At 39.2% G+C, this 16,576-nt stretch overlaps 1 protein-coding gene across 1 annotated transcript in view; it reads right to left on the bottom strand.

Annotated features, from left to right (window-relative positions):
* The window catches only part of FEZ2 (fasciculation and elongation protein zeta 2), a 76,064-nt gene that overhangs the window by 56,958 nt on the left and 2,530 nt on the right, over positions 1 to 16,576 (bottom strand). Inside the window, exon 2 of the mRNA XM_007945084.1 lies at positions 5,163 to 5,271. Within this exon, the coding sequence (XP_007943275.1) occupies positions 5,163 to 5,271 (109 nt within the window). The remainder of the gene's footprint in view (positions 1 to 5,162; positions 5,272 to 16,576) is intronic.

Raw genomic sequence — 16,576 nt, 5'->3', positions numbered from 1 at the left:
TAGCCCCAAGGCATCTGACTACTAACCAGAAGGTTGGCGGTTCAAACCCACCAGCCACTCCATGGAAGGCAGACTGGGCAATCTACTTCTGTAAAGATTTACCACCTCAAAAACCCAAAGGGCATCACAATGAGTCAGAATTGACTCAATGGCAGTGAGCTTGGGTTTTTTGTTTTTTTTGTTTTTTTTTTTTTTCTGGTGAAACAGTGCCTAAGGCATTTGACTGCTAACTAGAAGGTTGGTGGTTCACACCCACCAGCCACTCCATGGAAGGAAGAGTGGGCAATCTATTTCCATAAGTATTTACCACTTCAAAAACCCAATGGGGGTCGCTATGAGTCAGAATCAACTCAATGGCAGTAGGTTTGGGTTTTATATACATATATATATATATATATTTTAAGAAACCTGAAGGTAAGACATATAAAGGAACACTGATGTGCTACCTTTCATAACATTAGGCTAGCAGAGGGGTCCCAGCATTCCAAGAGTGACCTACTACTATAAAGTGCAATTCCAGGCTACATCACAGTGACAACATCTCATTATATTTTTCTCTGTACCCCAAACCACCACATTGAAAGGATCAGGAATCAAAATATCATTTGGGTCCATAACAACAACAGAAGCTAGAAAACAATGAACATAATTTCTATGTTTTGATGAATTCCAGCCTAAAATCCTATCGCTACCTAAACTAACAATGAAGTGGGTGCTTAGAATAAAGACATTTTCAGACATGCAAGTTCTCAAAGAATCTATCTCTCATGTACCCTTTCTCAAAAACCTACTGCAGAACATGTCCACCAAAACCAGGAGGAAAACAAAGGAAGAAGAAGACATGGGGTCCAGTACAATAGAAAGAGAAAATTCTTGCAATGATAGTGAAGGGAAGATCCCAGAATAATGGCTGTGAAGCTGGAGCAGAAAGCTGTCAGTTCAGATTGGAACTGTTACTGCCAAGGGCATCGAGAAAGGCTAAGAGAAAAAGAGAGATAGACAGATTGACTGATAGATGACCTGATCATATAGTTCATTTATCAAAAATGAATTTTATGGCTCTGTTGAGGCTGAATGGGTAAACTGATTATAAACTAAATAAACCACCAAAAAACTGCAATTATTACCCTAGAAAGAACAAAAGAAGTGTACAAGAGAGGAAATTTAACCATAATATACTAAAATAGGTCAACTGCGAACACTTAGTCAAAATAACATAAATAATGAAGATTAACAAATTATCAAGAGATACCGGAAAAATGGGGAAATTTCTGTGAGGATTACAGTGTTAGAGATTAGGGGGAGGAGGGTTAAACTCTCATCCTCTTTAGTAAAAAGTAAATAGATAAAGTCTAAAATTGGAATATTATATTAAATGATATGAGCATATAATCAACTAGAAGAGTTGCATAGCTGGAGTAGTTGATAATGGTTGCTTCTGGTAAGCAGAAGCCATGGACAGGGGAACAGGCTAGAGAACTAATTTTTCATTTAAGTCCTATAGCCCCAGTTTACTTTTTAAATTATGACAGTTATTCCTTTCATAATTTACTTCCGATAAGAAAAGAGAAAGGTCAAGGGATGAGGCTCCCAATGAGAGGAGATATTCGTCTTCAAGACTGTGGAGGAACATGCCATAATATGGCCATAAGAGTGTGTGGGTGATGTAAAGTACACCTAATAGTTATTCTCACTGATCTCTACACTGCCTCTCCCCCTAAAATCACTCTTTCATGCTATAACTTCAGGACAAAGCTTTGTTTTGTTTTTCCTCTTTTAATATTACTCTTAAGGAAGACACTATTATTTTCTTGTTGTTTCCACTCTTGAAGATATAAAGATGCATAAGACAAGGTCTCTATCTTTGAAGAGATGCATGGTAGGAGGGAAAAAGATGACACAGAAGATGCTTCTAAGCCAAAATGATTTATAAGCATTCACTAATATGAGCACATTCAATAATGGCAATGGATTTAGAATAGGTTTCTGGCTGTTGCCAAAATACACAAATGATACCAATAAGCCATCAGAATAAATTTCCATGACAACAGAAATAATGATTCCAGCTCATCTTTCCAGAGAGGGAGCCAAGCCCATTCCCCACAGAGATGACATATGCTAAGGCTGGAATCCCTTTCAAGCTTTGAAAACTAACCTTGGCTGTCCTGGGTATCATTATTCACTCTCCCATTCGGCATAACTGTGCCTTCATAATTGCCAAGCATGCCCATCACCCCCTCCTGTGCCAAGTTTAGATACAGAGCTGGTGGTGCTGCTTCCCTGTAGGAAACTAAAGATGCATCCAATGGAAAAAATGTGCCCACATAAGAATATGGAATGTGCCAGTTGTCATACTCTAGAACAGAGCCATCAAGTTTAGAAGTGCACCGTCCTAAACTTCAATGAAAGAAAAATAAGAAACTGAAATCTAGCAAGTTGAGGTTTTCCTGACTGTTTTCCAATTCTTCATGTAAGGAAAAAAAAAAAAAAAAACTCCATCTGTCAAGAAAAAAATTTCCTATACACCCTGTTTTGTAACTAGAATAATCCAAAGAATTCTTTCAAAGGTCAATTTTGTGAGCTCAGTCACAAGAAGACTAGAGGATCCCAGTTGGCCAAGGTTAAAAAAAAATTCCCAGGAAATTTTTTTGTTTTAATTACATACTAGCTAATAAAATAATATGGCTGCTACTTACAGAGTCCTTACTGCCCATTTGTTCTTCAGAAACTTAATGTGTGCTATTCCTTTCTGTGGAAGAAAGTTCTAATTTCAGTTCCATTCATCACCGGACTAGTTACATCACACTATTTAATCACTTTAAACTGTTGAGGTTTTCCAGATAAGGCTTTTACCATTAGTATTAGTATTAATAAGCCATTACTAATTATTACCTTGGAGCCCTGGTGAGACAATGGTTAATTGGTTTGGCTGCTAACTGGAAGGCTGGCAGTTCAAACCCACCCAGAAGGACAGAGACTATATGATCTGTTCCCATAAAGATGACAGCCAAGAAAACCCTATGGAGCAGTTCTACATTGCACATGGGGTCACCATAAGTCAGAATCAACTCAATGGAAACCAACAACCACCACCTTGGCTATGCCATCATTCTGTCACTGAAAACAACATTCAAAAGGCAGGAAAAGAGAATGACTTCCCAAGATACAATCTAAAAACAATACAAAATGATACACATTTTACTCAAAGAAACTAGATCACAGTGTTGCATTCATACTGCTAATTTACTACTCTTGGGAACTATGAAAATATCCTTCTATGTTCTTTTTTCAGCATGTTGTTGTTGTTATGTGCCATGGAGTCGGGCCCGACTCATAACAACCCCTCCTTGGGTTTCCTAGGCAGTATCACTACGGAAGTAGCTTGTCCCATCTTCCTTCCGAGGAGTGGCTGGTGGGTTTGAACCACCAGCCTTCTGATTAGCAGTCAAATGCCTTAGCCATTATGCCAGCAGAGCTCCCTTTTTCAGTATATCAAATAAAAAAAAGGGCTCACTGACTGCCTAGTGTGGATTCGGCATTATGTCAAATAACGTAGAAAATATTTTTAAAAAACTCTGATCTCACAGTCTCACTGATGAGGCCATTCACTGGATCATTCAACAAACATTCGTCTCAGTATGTGCTGAGCACAGTGGTAGTTATTAAAAAGACAAATACGAAGATACTTATTGGGAAGACATAATCTAGTGACAGGCCCAGAAACACACGGTTAGTAAGAGAAGGCAGTAATGATCGTACAGAGACATGGACAAAGCCCTGTGGGAGCACCAGGACCAGCATGCAGGTGACAACAGGTTTAAATGTGGTGGGACACATAACAAGTCCTTGAAGAGTTCACACCCTCACAAGCATAACTGATTCCCACAGAGAGAAGCACATTTTCCTCCCCAGCAGGGACTTAGGCCATGGGTAAATGCCCATCTGTCAGAGATACTATAGATGGGGATCCCCACACCCCCCACAAGAAAGGCTGGATTAAATCTCCTTTAAAGTCCCCTCCAATGCTAAAATTGCATAATTCCATGAGATCAACAGAGGCTAAAACAGTAATAGGAAGCTTCAGAGAAGAGGGGAAACTTGAACTAGGCTCAAAAATGTTGGCAAGGATCAAAATAAACAGAAGGGAGAGTCTAAGATACTTCATTTTGTTCCTTGTCATTATATGTATGCCAGATCAGTCTGCAAAACAGCTTTATAGGGTGAATAATTCATGCAAAGTGCAAGAATTCTAAATCTACTAGAATACCTGAAGCTATACTAAGAATTCTAACTTTTACTACAAAATAGGTAAAAGGCTTTCCTAAGTCACAAATTAAGAAAATCATTTTCATGCCCTATACTCTGACAGCACTACTACACTGTACTCCCGATAATCACATAATTACACTTCACAAAATAAAGAGCATGCCAGAAGAAACATCTGGTATAAGTTTACATTGTTATTTGATAAGGAACTTAAATAGGCCCTGAAAATCAAGTAATCTGGATACATTTCCCATCAGCTTTAAATAAACTTCACACTGTGATTTTCCACTTAAAGTAATTCTCTTCCTTTTCTCTCTTGCTACCCCGACTATCCCAATACCTGTGCTTACACTTCTTATTCAAGGTATCTTCACAATACCACAACATAAACAGTAGCCTCAAACAGGTAAGTTGGGAGCTCTTGAAAAGTTAAGAACTGAGAAATCTTTTAAAGGTTCCCTGATATTCACAGGTACATATACTTTCCTGACAGGCTGTATCCAGTGAGTCATTAAACTCAACCAAAAGTTAACTCTGTATTGATATTCCAGCACCCTCGATATATTTAATAAAAGGCTAGGATTCTCACTGAGTGTTCTCAGAACATCAAAATGGTGTGATTTTAGCTGGTAAAAAAATGCTGATTACTGTTGGTCATATACAGGTGATAGAAATTTAGCTAAACATTCACAAGTGCGTGTGCTGGGGAAGAACTAGAGGAATGTGCTAGCAAGTCCACAGCAGTAGAGCCAAGACGGCAACAGAGGACCACACCAACTTCCATAAATCTGAATAAGAGGCAACTCAATGATTTTGTGTTAAATAGAAATGCTACTGTTTTAGTTCCTTTGTCAGAATCAGTTATTCACAAAATATTGGTTTAATTCCTCACTTACCCCTTTTTCTGAGAGGTTCAGAGTAAGTAAGTGCAAAGTCCTGGTATGGGATGATTTCCAGTCCACAGGCATTACATTTCCATAATTATCTGTCAGGGCATTCCAAATCCTTAAAAAGTAGAAAACCACAATTAATGATAGTTAATATGCCCTTTATTTTAAAAAATATCTTTTATAGTAGAAGAGGAGTCTCTGGGTGGTACAAACTGTTAACACACTTGGCAGCTAACCAAAGGGCTGGAGATGTTAATCCATCCAGAGCCTCCTCAGAAGAGTGGAGATCCTTCTGAAAACTCAGCCACTGAAAGCCCTATGGAACACAGTTCTACTCTGACACACATGAAGTCATAGAGTCAGAAGTGACATGACAGCAAATGGTTTTATAGTAGAAGAAAAAAGACCAGCAAATATCAAAGAAGAAAAGCAGAAGGCATATGGTTTCTCAGAAACACATCAACAAAAGCAGAGCACACTAAACAAGACTAAATGAAAATCATGTAACTGGGCTGACAAGAAGTCCTGAGAGAAGGTAAAGTAGTACAGAAAACGCCCAAAGTCAATATGCTCCCAACTCCTTGATGTTTACAAACTATTACTATGGATAATAAGAGCCAACACTTTAATAGTACTGTGCCAGGCACTGTTCTAAGCAATTTACATATATTAACATATTTCATCTTCAAAACAACATTATGAATTAGGATCTGTTATTACCCGTTTTACAAATGACAGGACACTGAGGCACAGGGAGGTTAAGTATGGTTTGCAGGGCCACATAGGACATAACCACACTGTGCTTTAAACTTATTTTTCTTCTGTAACTTCCAAACACATTAAAAAAAAAAAAAAAAATTGCCATTAAACAGATTCTAATTCACAGCAACCCTGTAAGACAGACTAGAACTGTCCCATTGGGTTTCCAAGGCCATAATCTTTATGGAAGCAGATTGCCTCATCTTTCTCCCAGGGAGCAGCCGGTGGATTCAAACCACTGATCTTTCTGTTAACCACTGAGCAGTTCAACACTGGGAAACCAGGACTCCTTCCAAACAGTTTCATAAAAGTCAATAAGCTCTCTCTAACCAAAGATCTCTGCACATTAAAATACTTTGTCTTCTCAAGACACCCTTTGAAATCTTCTGTTCACATTTTTTATTTCTTCCATTCACTTTAGCTATTCTCCACTCAAAAGCAAGTTTCAGAGTCTCTTCTGACATCCATTTTGGTCTATCTTCCTTTCTTGTTTTTTTAATGACCTTTTGCTTTCTTCATGTATGATGTTCTTGATGTCATCCCACAACTCATCTGGTCTTCAGTCACTGGTGTTCAATGAGTCAAATCTATTCTTCAGATGGTCTCTAAGTTCAGGTGGGATACAATCAAGGTTGTATTTTGGCTCTTGTAGACTTGTTCTGTCTTCAGCTTCAACTTGAACTTGCATATGAGCAACTGATGGTCTGATCCATAATCAGCTCTTAGCCTTGTTTTGACTGATAATTGAGCTTCTCCATCATCTCTTCCCACAGATACAGTCAACTGGATTCCTGTGTATTCTATCTGGCAAGGTCCAAATGTATAGTCATCATTTATGTTGTGGGGAAACTAAAAAGGTATTTGCAATGAATATGTGATTAGCCTTGCAAATTCTATCACACTATCTCTGGCATCACTTCTGTCACCAAGGCTGTATTTTCCAAATACCAATGATTCTTCTTTGTCTCCAACTGCTGCATTCCAGTCACCAATAATTATCAATGCATTGTGATTGCACGTTTGGTCAATTTCAGACTGCAGAAGTTAGTAAATACCTTCAGTATCTTCAACTTTGGCTTTAGTAGTTGGTGTGTAAATCTGAGTACTTATCTTATTAACCGGTCTTCCTTGTATGCATATGGATATATCCTAACACTAACAGCACTGTACTTTAAGATAGATCACGAAACATTCTTTTTAATGATAAACATGATGGCATTCCTCTTTAATTTGTCATTCCTGGTGTAGCAGACCATAAGATTGCCTGATTCCAAACGACCAATACCAATCCATTTCACTAATGTCTAGGACATCACTCTTTATCCATTCTATGTCATTTTTGACAAATTCCAACTTTCCTAGATTCATTTTATTGTTGGTAGGTGCTGTCAAGTCATCTCCAACTCATAGCAACCTTGTGTACAGAACGAAACACTGCCTGGCTCTGTGCCAGCCCCACAAAATTTGCTATACCTAAGCCCATCGTTGCAGTCACTGTGTCAATCCACCTTGTTGAGGGCCTTCCCCTTTTTCGTTGTCCCTCCACTTTGCCAAGCATGATATCTTTCTTCAGGGAATGGTCCCTTCTTACAACATGACCAAAGAAGGTGAGACGAAGTCTGGCCATTCTCGCTTCCAAGGAGCATTCCAGCTGCACTTCTTTCAGGACAGATTTGTTAGTTCTCTTAGCAGTCCATGGTACTTTCAGTATTCTTCACCAACACCATAACTCAAAAGTATCAACTCTTCTTTGGTCTTCCTTTTTCATTGTCCAGCTCTCACATGCATAAGATGCAACTGAAAATACCATGAGTGTGTCAAGTGCACCTTAGTCTTCAAGGAAACATCTTGCTCTTCAGCACTTGAAAGACGTCTTTTGCAGCAGATGTGTCCAATGCTAAACGACATATGATATCTTGACCACTGCTTCCACTGGTGTTGATTGTAGAACCAAGTAATATGAAGTCTTTGATAACTTCAAACTTTTCTCCATTTACCATGATGCTGCTTATTGGTCCCATTGTGAGGATTTTTGTTTTCTTTTATTGAGGTGTAATCCACACTACAGACTGTAGTCTTCAATCTTCATCAGTAAGTGTTTCAAGTCATCCTCACTTTCAGCAAGCAAAGTTGTGTCATCTGCAGAACACAGGTTGTTAATGAGTCTTCCTCCAATCCTCATGTCACATTATTCTTCATATAGTCCAGTTTCTCAGATTATTTGTTCAGCACACAGACTGAATATGTATGGCGAAAGGATACAACCCAGATGCACTTCCTTCTTGATTTTAAACCATGCAGTGTCCCCTTATTCTGTTCGAATGACAGCCTCCTGGGCTATGTACAAGTTCCTCATGAGCACAATTAAGTGTTCTGGAATTTCCATTCTTCTCAATGTTACCCATAATTTGTTATGATCCACACAATCAAATGCCTTTGCATAGTCAATACAACACAAGTACTCATCTTTCTGGTATTCTTTGCTTTCAGCCAAGATCCATCTGACATTAGCAATGATATCCCTCATTGCACATCCTCTTCTGAATCCAGCTTGCATTACTGGAAGTTCTCTGTCAATATACTGCTATAACCGTTTTTGAGCTATCTTCAGTAAGATTTTACTTGTGTGTGGTATCAACAATATTGTTTGATAATTTCCACATTCTGTGGGATCACCTTTCTTTGGAATGGGTACAAATATGGATTTTTTCCAGTCAGTCGGCTAGGTAGTTGTCTTCCAAATCTCTTGGTATAGCCAAGTGAGTGCCTCCAGTGCAGCATCTGTTTGTTGAAACATCTCAATGGGTATCCTGTCAAATCTTGGAGCCTTGTTTTTCACCACTTTCTCAGTGCAGCTTCGATTTCTTCCTTCAGTACCATTGGTTCTTGATAATATGCCACCTCCTGCAATGAATGAACATAAACCAATTCTTTTTGGTACAGTGACTCTGGGTATGCCTTCCATCTTCTTTTGATGTTTCCTGCATTATTCAATATGTTGCCCATAAACCAAACCAAACCAACTCAATGCCATCAAGTCGGATCTGACTCCTTGGGTTTCTGAGGCAGTATCACTACAGAAGTAGATTGCCCAACCTTCCTTCTGAGGAGTGGCTGGTTTGAACCGCCACCTTCTGGTTAGCAGTCAAATGCCTTAGACACTATGCCATCAAAGCTCCCATATTGCCCATAGAATCTTTCAATATTGTAACTTGAGGCTTAAATTTCCTCTCCAATTCTTTCAGCTTGAGAAATGCTGAGCATATTCTTCACTTTTTGCTTTCCAACTCCATATCTTTGCAAATTTCATAATAAACTGACTTTGTCTTCTTGAGTTGCTCTTTGAAATTTGTTTAGCTCTTTTATCTTGTCTTTTCTTCCATTTGCTTTAGCTACTCTCCATTCAAGGACACGTTTCAGACTCTCTTCTGACACCCATTTTGATCTTTTCTTCCTTTCTTGTCTTTTTAACGACCTCTTGCTTTCTTCATAGATGATGTTCTTGATGTCACCCCATAATCCCTCTGGTTTTTGGTCACTGGTGTTCAATGCATCTTCTTTAAATGGACTCTAAATTCAGGAGGGATATTATCAAGGTCATATCTTGTCTCTTCAACTTCAACTTGAACTTGCTTATGAGTAGTTGATGGTTGGTCCCACAATCAAATGCCTTTGCATAGTCAATACAACACAAGTACTCATCTTTCCAGTTAGTAATTCTGGCCCTGTTTTGGCTGATGATATTGAGCTTCTCCATTGCCTCTTGCCACAAATGTAGTCAATCTGATTCCTGTGTACTCCATCTGGTAAAGTCCACATGCATAGCTGCCATTGGTGTTGTTGAAAAAAGGTATTTGTAATGAATAAGTCACTGATCTTGCAAAATTCTATCATGTGATCTCCAGCATTATTTCTATCTCCAAGGTCAAATTTTCCAACTACTGGTGATTCTTCTTTGTTTCCAACTTTTGCATTCTAGTCACCAGTGATAATCAGCACATCTTGACTGCATATTTGGTCAATTTCAGACTGCAAAATTTGGTAAAAATCTTCAATTTCCTCATCTTTGGCTTTGGTGGTTGGTGCATAAATTTGAATAGTAGTATTAACTGGCTTTCCTTGTAGGCATATGGATATTATCCTATCACTGACAGCATTGTACTTCAGGATAGATCTTGAAAAACATTCTTTGTGACGATGAATGCTATACCATTCCTCTTCATTTGTCATTTCTGGCATAGTAGATCATATGGTTATCTGATGTTAAAATGGCCCAAACCAGTCTATTTCAGCTCACTAACACCTAGGATATCAATCTTTAGGCATTCCACTTCATTTTTGACAATTTCTAATTTTCCTGGATTCATACTTCATACATTCTATGTTTCTATTATCAGTGGATGTTTGTAGCTGTTTCTTCTCATATTGAGTCATGCCACTTCAGCAAATGGAGGCCCCGAAAGCTCTAATTTATCCATATCATCAAGGTAGGCTCTACTCTGGTGAGGCAGCTCTTTCCCAGTCATACTGTGAGTGCCTTCCGACCTGAGGGCTCATCTTCCGGCACTGTATCAGACAATGTTTCAGGGCTATTCATAAAATTTTCCAGCAATATATCAGACAGTGTTTCACTACTATTCATAAGGTTTTCACTGGGTAATTTTTTGAGAAGTGGATGGTCTCTTCCTTCTTCTGAGTCTGTCTCAGTCCAGAAGCTCCACTGAAACAGGTCTACCATGGGCACCCTGCTGGCACAGCCTCCAGCCCCACAGCAACATGCAAGTGACCACAGTATGACAAATCAACAGACAAGTTCATCTCCCTTAGCTGTTCCAACTGCTCCGCTCACTTCCTGGGCTACCCCCTACCTATTCCCACTGGCCCTGTCTGCCACTGCTCCCTGCTGCCGGGGGGCTGTCCCCCACCCACCTTACCTGTTTCGCCCACCAGCCCTGTCTGCTGCTGCTCCCTGCCGCCTGAGGGCTGTCCCCTGCCAACCTTACCTATTCCAGCTGCTGGCCCTGTCTGCCATATTCATAACCTATTCATAAGGTTTTCACTGGCCAATTTTCTTAGAAGGGGATGGTTCTATACTTCTTCCCAGTTTGTCTTAGCCTAGAAGCTCCACTGAAACCTGTCTACCATGGGTGGCCCTGCTGGTATTTCAAATACCTGGCATAGCCTCCAGCCTCCTAGCAACATACAAAGCACCAAGTATGACAAACTAACAGATGAGTAGTGGGAAGAACACTCTCAGCATTTCTGAAGTTAAAAGAACTGAAGAAAAATTCATGTCTCAAGTTGCAATACTGAAGGATTCTATGGGCAAAATATTGAATGATGCAGGAAGCACCAAAAGAAGATGGAAGGAATACACAGTCACTGTACCAAAAAGAACTGGTTAATGTTTAACTATTTCAAGAGGTAGCATATGATCAAGAACCAATGGTACTGAAGGAAGAAGTCCAAACTTCACAGAAGGAATTGGCCATAAACAAGGCTCTAGGAATTAATGGAATATCCACTGAGATGTTTCAACAAACAGATGCAGCACTGAAAGCTCTTACTCATTTATGCCAAGAAATCTGGAAGACAGCTACCTGGGCAACTGACTGGTAGAGATCAGTATTTGTGCCCATTCCAAAGAAAGGTGATCCCACAGAATGTGGAAATTACTGAATAATATCATTCATATCACACACAAGTTAAATTTTGCTGAAGATAATACAAAAATGATTGCAGCAGTATATGGACAGGGAACTTCCAGAAATGCAAGCTGGATTCAGAAGAGGATGTGAAACGAGGGATATCACTGCTGATGTTAGATGGATCTTGGCAGAAAGCAAAGAATACCAGAAAGATGTTTACCTGTGTTTTATTGACTATGCAAAGTCATTTGACTGTGTGGATCATAAAAAATTACTGATAACATTGAGAAGAATGGGAATTCCACAACACTTAAATATGCTCAAGAGGAACCTGTACATAGACCTAAAGGCTGTTGTTCAAACAGAACAAGGATATACTGCATGTTTTTAAATAAGGAAGGACGTGTGTCAGGTTGTAGCCTTTTGCCATACTTATTCTATCTGTATACTGAGCAAATAATCCAAGAAGCTGGAGTATATGACAAAGAATATGACATCAGGATTGGAGGAAGATTCATTAACAACCTGTGATATGCAAATGACACAACCTTGCTTGCTAAAAGTAAAGATGACTTAAAGCACCTACTGATGAAGATTAAAGACAATGTCTTTAGCACGGATTACACCTTAACATAAAGAAACAAAAATTCTCATAAATGGACCAAAAGCAGCATCATGATAAATGGAGCAAGGATTGAACTTGTCAAACATTACATATTACTTGGATCCACAATCAACACCCATGGAAGCAGCAGTCAAGAAATCAAATGTGTTGCACTGAGCAAATATGCTGCAAAAGAACTCTTCAAAGTGTTGAAGAGCAAAGATGTCACTTTGAAGACTGAGGTGCACCTAACCCAAGCCATGGTATTTTTCAATAGCCTCATCTGCATGTGAAAGCTGGACAATGAGTAGGGAAAAGCAATTAAGAGCTGATGTCTTTGAAGTGTGGTGCTGGCGAAGAATACTGAAAATACCATGGACTGCCAGCACAGTGAACAAATCCATCCTGGAAGAAGTACAGCTGGAATGTTACCTGGAAGTGAGAATGCCCAGACTTCCTCTCACCTACTTTGGTCATACTGTCAGAAGGGACCATTCCCTGGAGAAGGATATCATACTTGGTAAAGTAGAGGGTCAGCAATAAAGGGGAAGACCCCCAATGAGATGGACTGACAGAGTGGCTACGATGATGAGCTCATCAAGCATAGCAAGGATTCAGAGGATGCAGCATGACTGGGTAGTATCTTGCCTTGCTGCACAAAGGGTCGCCACGAGTTGGAGCCAACTCTTTGGTACCTAACAACCACCACTACTACAAAAGACTTTCTGAAGCAAAGTATCTCTATTCAAGTTTGATGTGAAAGAAGGGGATTTTAAATCCAATTTGATACATAATAAACAGCTAGGAGCTCTGGTGGCGTAGTGCCTAAGGCATCTGACTGCTAACCAGAAGGCTGGCGGTTCAAACCCACCAGACACTCCTTGGAAGGAAGGTTGGACAATCTACTTCCGTAGTGATACTCCCTCAGAAACCCAAGGACAGGTTGCTATGAGTTGAATCCAATTCAATGGCAGTGTGTTTATTCGTTCAAGACTCGATGGCAGTGTAGTTTTTTGTTTTTTTGGTTTTTTTTGTAAGACAGAGATTAAATGAAAGGAGAAAGAGACATAGTTCACAATTAAATGAACACAGGCAATATCCACTGCAGTTACCCCATCTCATTATCAAACAGCATTTTGGGGAAGCAATAGGGTAAAATGAAAAGGGTACTTGACTGAGATTCAGGAAACACAGATTCCTGTCCCCATTCCTCTACAAACAAAGAGCCTCCAGACAAGTTCCTTGATCTCTTTAGGTATCAGCAACCCTTCCATAAAATGAAAGGGTTGGAAAAGAATAGTAGACATTCCTCCCAACACTATTACTCTAAATATTAATTCAAATGAGTTGCATTCAATAGAGTCTCAAACCACACCAGCTACGGACAGCAATTGCTACTCCAATTTCATGACTGAAATTCAAGGAATAATCAGCATAATAACACACAAAGTCCTATGAAAAAAGTAAGAGTTCAGAGATACAAAGGAGATGAAATTTAATTGGGCAAGTAACTTGAACAGTACAGTACACATTAAAGCTACTTAATGGCTAGAGGTATACAAAGAGACGTCACAAAGAAAAAAATCTAAAAATTATCATGGACGTCGTGGAAGAAAGACATAGTCTTCTTCCATAAAGATTTATAGCCTTGGAAACCCTATGGCAGTCACGATAAATCAGAACCAACTCAATTGCAGTGAGTTCGGTTTAATTTTTTAAAAAACTGTCAGTAGTCCCTGGGTGGTGCAAATGGCTAAGCGCTGCATTATTAACCAAAAGGCTAGCAGTTCAAATCCACTATGAGGTATCTCAGAAGACAGGTCTTTTTCCGAAAGGTCACAGCTATGAGAGTACAGTTCTACTCTACATGCATGGAGGTGCCATGAGTAGGAATCAACTTGACAGCAACTAGTATCAACAACTGTGAATAAGCAAGTCAATAACTGGGTGGTTTTTTTTTCTAAGTATGTAAGCCACAAGGATATAAGCATAATACCATAGGTGCATAAATATAAGAATGCAAGATTTAACAATGGTGAGACATTACATTTGAATTAATGTATAAGGATTTAGTGCTAAAAGGAAGAAGAAATGGGACCACAAATACCAAATTATGGAATCCAAAAATGATGTTTGTCTTTGTAATGCACATTCAGCCTCTCTGAAAATGTGAACTCAAGAAGCTCTAGAAAACAGGTTCATTTACCCAACAAATCATATGCATGGTTCATTTCTATTCTCTCTGACAGAATTAGATTTCTTCTGACACCAGTGTGCCAGAATAAAAGGCAAGGTTCTAGATTGCTAACCTAGTTGGGTTTTTGGCCCATATCTTCCTGGCTGAAAGATTTTCAAATACTGAAGAAATAACAATATATTTAATCTTAATCAGGAAAAGTCAGTAGGATATTGTAGTAGGTGAAGATGGTTTGATTTCGGGTTTTGTTTTGTCTGCTGGCTTTGTCCTTAAATGAGACTGTAAGAAAAGGACAAGTAGAGTGGAATACTTCACCTAAAAGAAGGGACTGTGGGTGAATTTGATTTAAGAAAATAAAGGACAATTAAAAAGGTAAAGCATTCGGCTGCTAATCAAAAGGTTGGCAGTTCAAACCCACCAGCTCTCCATAGGAAAAAGATGAGGCAGTCTGCTTCTGTGAAGATTTGCAGCCTCAGAAGCCCTAAGGGGCAGTTCTACTCTGTTCTACAGTGTCCCTATCAGTTAGAAATCAAATTAGGTTTTTCCATTCATTCATTCATTCATTCATTCATTCATTTATGGTTTTCTCTCTACACCAAGGTCAAAACAACTGCAACTGGAAGGAAATAGAGTCAACTTAAGCAAAAGATTTCTAGAATTCTCCAGTCAAGACATATGAACCACCTTCATGCTTATCATGTAAGTTACAACCAGTCATAAACAAGAGCTCTAGAGAAGTCAAAGTCTGACAACACAGAATCCTGCAGATACCCTTCAGAAGTAAAATCTTGGTAGATAAGTACACTCCATACCTAACCAAGGCAGGAAACAGTTAAATAAACTGCTCTGTTGTTAGGTACCACACTGTTGAGTCATTTCAACTCATTGTGACCCCATGAGACAGAGGAGAATTGCCCCCTAGGGCTTTTTTGGCTGTAATCTTTATGGAAGCAGATTGCCCAGTCTCTCTCCCCTGGAGCCACTGAATGAGTTAGAACAGATGACCTTTAGGTAGGAGTGTTCAACCACTGACACACCAGGCTCCTTAAAGTGCCCTAGGGCAAGCCAATACCGAGTAAAGGAATTCTCAACTCTCTAGTAAAGGGAGCAGGAATGGGCTGTTTATCTGTTCTTTATCAAACGGATTCATGCACTGGAAAGAGGACAGTGACAGTGGTGACCAGTTCCAGTGCCTGAAACGAGAAAAAGAGATTTCTTATGTATCAAATCAAGGGGCATGCACTACCACAAACATACCTACTAAAAACCATTATCGGACATAATGAAATCTTTTAAGTTTTAAATTAAGATTCAAAAAAAAGCTTCCAATAGGCTACTTTCCAGACAAGACTTGTATGGCAAAAAAAGAAACCCCTAATTGTCTTACAAACCAATGATCTGTTTTTGAGTATGTAACTCTTGATATATAATAAATATAATTTTAAAATCCAGAGTATGTTATGAGTTCTAGTGGGTCAGAGTAGGTAAATCTACAGATAAATATAAAGCTATTTTGTCTTTGGGACTAGCTTTTAATTATCACCTTTGCTGTTGACTGCATGCATATCTGTACATAAAATCCAATCATCAACTTTTCCCTCCTCCACACCTGGGCAGAACACTGTAAAGAGGTACCAATAAAAAGATATGGTTTCAGGAAAATGAGAAGACAAAAAAATCAGTGTTTCTCTAGATTATGAGGGAAAGCAAGAGGGATAAAAAGATGGAACACAGGGCATTTTTAGAGCAGTGAAACTATTCTGCATGATACTGTAATGATGACACATGACATTATGCATTTCCCAAAGCCCATAGGGCTGTACAACACAAAGAGTAAACCCTAATGTAAACTAAATGAAATGATGCCTAGTCCTATACTATTCCCATGATGGGTTACAGACTGGACCACTGTGATTAATAGGGTTTTACTGGCTGTTTGGAAGCTAATCACCAGGCCTTTCTTCCTAGTTTACCTTAGTCTGGAAGCTCCACTGACACCTGTTGAGCATCACAGCAACACACAAGCTTCCACTCACAGATGGTTGGCAACTCCGTATGAGATGAATTGGCTGGGAATCAAACAGAAGTTTCTGGCATGGAAAGTGAGATTTCTACCACTGAATCACCACTGACTCAGTTGTTATGTTGTTATGTGCCGTCAAGTCGGCACCAACTCATAGCGACCCCTCCTTAGGTTTCCGAGGCAGTATCA

The sequence above is a fragment of the Orycteropus afer genome, unplaced genomic scaffold (assembly GCF_000298275.1).
Source record: "Orycteropus afer afer isolate SDZICR_OR568_19922 unplaced genomic scaffold, OryAfe1.0 scaffold00131, whole genome shotgun sequence".
Classification (NCBI taxonomy): domain Eukaryota; kingdom Metazoa; phylum Chordata; class Mammalia; order Tubulidentata; family Orycteropodidae; genus Orycteropus; species Orycteropus afer.
This window is presented reverse-complemented; position numbering and strand designations above follow the sequence as displayed.